Source organism: Solanum stenotomum, chromosome 12, assembly GCF_019186545.1.
Source record: "Solanum stenotomum isolate F172 chromosome 12, ASM1918654v1, whole genome shotgun sequence".
In the NCBI taxonomy this organism is placed as follows: domain Eukaryota; kingdom Viridiplantae; phylum Streptophyta; class Magnoliopsida; order Solanales; family Solanaceae; genus Solanum; species Solanum stenotomum.
In genome coordinates this window covers 32,691,658-32,694,894 of record NC_064293.1, presented here as the reverse complement: position 1 = coordinate 32,694,894, position 3,237 = coordinate 32,691,658, and the positions used below count along the sequence as shown (strand labels likewise).

The 3,237-nt window shown below is 34.1% G+C and overlaps 1 protein-coding gene across 1 annotated transcript; it reads right to left on the bottom strand.

The window, feature by feature from the left end:
• Nucleotides 1–843: 843 nt before the first annotated feature.
• LOC125849492 (F-box protein At5g03100-like) lies at nucleotides 844–2,653 on the bottom strand. Its single transcript, XM_049529582.1, has 4 exons — nucleotides 1,619–2,653; nucleotides 1,361–1,528; nucleotides 1,203–1,228; nucleotides 844–1,171 (listed from the first exon to the last, which is right to left on the bottom strand). Exons 1-4 carry the CDS (start codon nucleotides 2,651–2,653, stop codon nucleotides 844–846), a joined length of 1,557 nt encoding a protein of 518 aa, XP_049385539.1.
• Between the last annotated feature and the right edge of the window lie 584 nt (nucleotides 2,654–3,237).

Genomic DNA, 3,237 nt, shown 5'->3' with positions numbered 1-3,237 from the left:
TAAAAGTTATCAATTGTCACTGCCATAGAAGGATTTGCCTTGTAGGCACAAATTCGGATGCTTGAGGACTTAACTTATTCATAAGAGGTGAAGTCAAGTTCTTCTTTTCATCAATTAAATTTGCCCATATAGAAGCACTCATTTTCTTTGTTTTTCTTTTAAAACATTCAAATCGTTTTTAGCCTCCTCTGTAATCGAAAAGAACCATGATAGGTGTATTTGGACTGATTTCTTTACTAGCTATCTTCTTTGTAACAACGAACTCATTTCATATGTCAAAACAACTTATTAATTAACATGCTTCCTATTCTTATTCAAGTCTCGAGTAACAAGGCCCAAATTATTAACGTCTTTTTCAAACTGGACAGAACTTTGTGTGTGCATTGAAGTACACCAGTAATAGGTTGGAATTTTCCTAAAGTACTCCCAAATTCAGCAGGTAATTCATTACTATTGCTACCTGAAATCACAACGTCAGTGAACCACTCAACCATAAAAAAAAATACACTAAAATTTGTTTGTGAAGAATAAGAAGAATTTCTGAAAATCTGTTGTTGAAAAGGAAACCCATATATTTATAGACAATAAAAAATAGCGTAAACACGTGTTTATTATGCCTTATCGGAAAAGTCACAGTCTTTCGGAATAGTCACAACCTTTCCAAAAAGTCACCAGAAAAGTGCAATTCTTCAAAGTTTCCTATACTAACTTCTAACTTCATCAAAATGATATTTCGGTAGTAAAAAGTGACTAAAGAAATTACTTGGCCAGACAAACAATCAAGCAATATCCAAATTACAGTCATAACCCAATCTTATGTGTTTGTATAAGCACCAGAGAGTTTCAAACATCACTATAGAAAACATTCTGACTAGCTTTTCCTAAGGAAATAACTGCACGAATAGAAGTTGTTGGAAAAGCTAACAAATACTTCAGGTATGAGGTATTAGTAGAACAATTGTTGCATTCCTTATGCTCTGGCACTATAACCAGCTTCTCCAGATTTATTGCATGCTCAAGTAAGAACTTCAAGAATTGATTGAGCTCTGTTTCGTCAGATCTACGCGTACGACTACAAAATGGCATAACCTTGACATTCTTCAAATTCTGTAAGGAAACTTTGAATATGTTTTCTTCAAAGGAGAGGTACTTGTCTTCCACCAAATCTAAAGGAGAGGTACTTGTCTTCCAACAAATCTATCTCTTCGTCCTCAAAAAAAGGATGGTACTACAAATACAGAACAAGGACAAATCAGGTTAAGTGGTAAGTTTAACAACTACAGTAATGAAATTGTAGTTGTTGAGGCTGTAGGGGATCAATATACATTTGATATAAAGATATCGTGAATTGAAAACATACCGGCGTATCAGGAAATATCATCAAATTTTCCAATTTACGAGTCGACCTTAAGAGGTTGTCTAGTAGAGGGAACGAAAGTTTTGAAATACAAGAACTTATTGTCAACCATCTGCATTCCAGCAACGGTGAAAAGACATTTTCTTCTTCTAACATCAAATTGGAAATTACCTAAATAGAAGAATGAGGCAGAATATAAAATAGGAGCTCTATTCACAATCAACATAAAAAGACTTTAGATATTTGGGACTGATAACTGACCTTGATAAACCAGGATGAGAGTATTAGCTCATTAGCACAACGAACGCTTACCAAAAGATCTTTCACTATGTGTTTATCCATTTCATTAAATTCATCACAGACGAGATCAAGATTGGCATGTTTCAAAGATGACAAGTCTCTGAGCTTAATTTTTGTATGATTAAAAACCCCAGAAATCGTTAAATGTTCAACATGTGGAGCAACAATTTCAAAGCAACATATATCACCTTCGAATGAGTACCAATCCCCACAAGGATGACCGTGATGGATCAAATGCAGCCGCCTACATTTTGGAGAAGTCATGTGCAAACGATTAAAACCACAAAATTCTTGTAGCTTCAAAGATTCCAATTGAGGACAATTTGACATTATTTGTTTAATGTGTTCATCCCGTAGAAACAAATTTTTCAGTGTTAAACTCCTCAGAGATGTCCAATTTAGTACACAATCTTCTAATATTCTGCAATTCTTGCAGTTAAGTTTTAGAATCGATGAACTATTAGAGAGAGCTACTGGCAAGCTATAGGGTTGGTCATGCTCAGTCGGATCAACAGTATAACGTATATTCAAGTGTAGATCCTCCACTGTCTTATTCACAGCAAATTCAAGCCACTTGTCAATTTTGGGAAAATAAGACACGTCATCATCATATCTGAACACAAAGTTTAGACTGAAATTTTTAATGGTGGAGCAGATAAGCAGAGGTAGTACATTATCCGTTAAGGAAATAAATTTGTGCATTGTCGAGCTATTTGAACGACTATAATCCTCTTCATAAACAATGTTGTCGATACAAGTCCAGAAGTATTGCCAATATTTAGAGAGAATAGTTGTTCTGAACGCATCTGTTATGCACAATCGAGATAGAATTTGAACAATAAGAGCTTCAGGTAGTTGATTGATCCTATCAATGTTGTCAATATCTTCACATTCTATCTCAATCTTCGCTTTTTTCAGAGGTGAGTTTTCAATAAGCAGACTTTCGGAGTTTCCATTATCACCACAACTGCTAGAGAATTGTTCTTGGTTGCTCATAGTTGTCAGCATCAATACTGAAAATAAGTTTACTTGTAATTAGAATCGTTGTAGACTTATTTTTAGTTTACTCCTATTTTATTACTGCAAATTTGCAACTGCTTAACCAAACTAATGCATATCATTCTAATTTCAGCAACTTCAAAAAAAATTATAATTTTATTATTAGCAGCAGCCCTTGAAATCATAAAGATTGTTTCAATTTTAAAGATTCATTTTTATGCGTCAGCCAAAAAATAAAATGGCTTTTATTAAAAAAAATCATATTTTTGTATCAAATTCAATAAAAAAATAAAAAGAGAATTAAAAAATTATGGGGTTGGATTTATACGAGGCGGGGTGGGCAGGACGGATTAAAAAATGATTTTTTTTTGCTATGCGGGGTGAAGTGGGACGGGTCAAAGTGCTAGCGGATTCATGCAAATTTTCCCCGCAAGTGCTCTATCCCACGCCGATTGTCATCCCTAATAACAAAGTTAAAAGCTTAAAAAAATCAATTACCACAAGTAGGGGTGTTCACGGGTCAGTTATTGGTCAAAATCAAAACCAAACCAACATAATTGGTTTTTAAATTTTCAAAATCA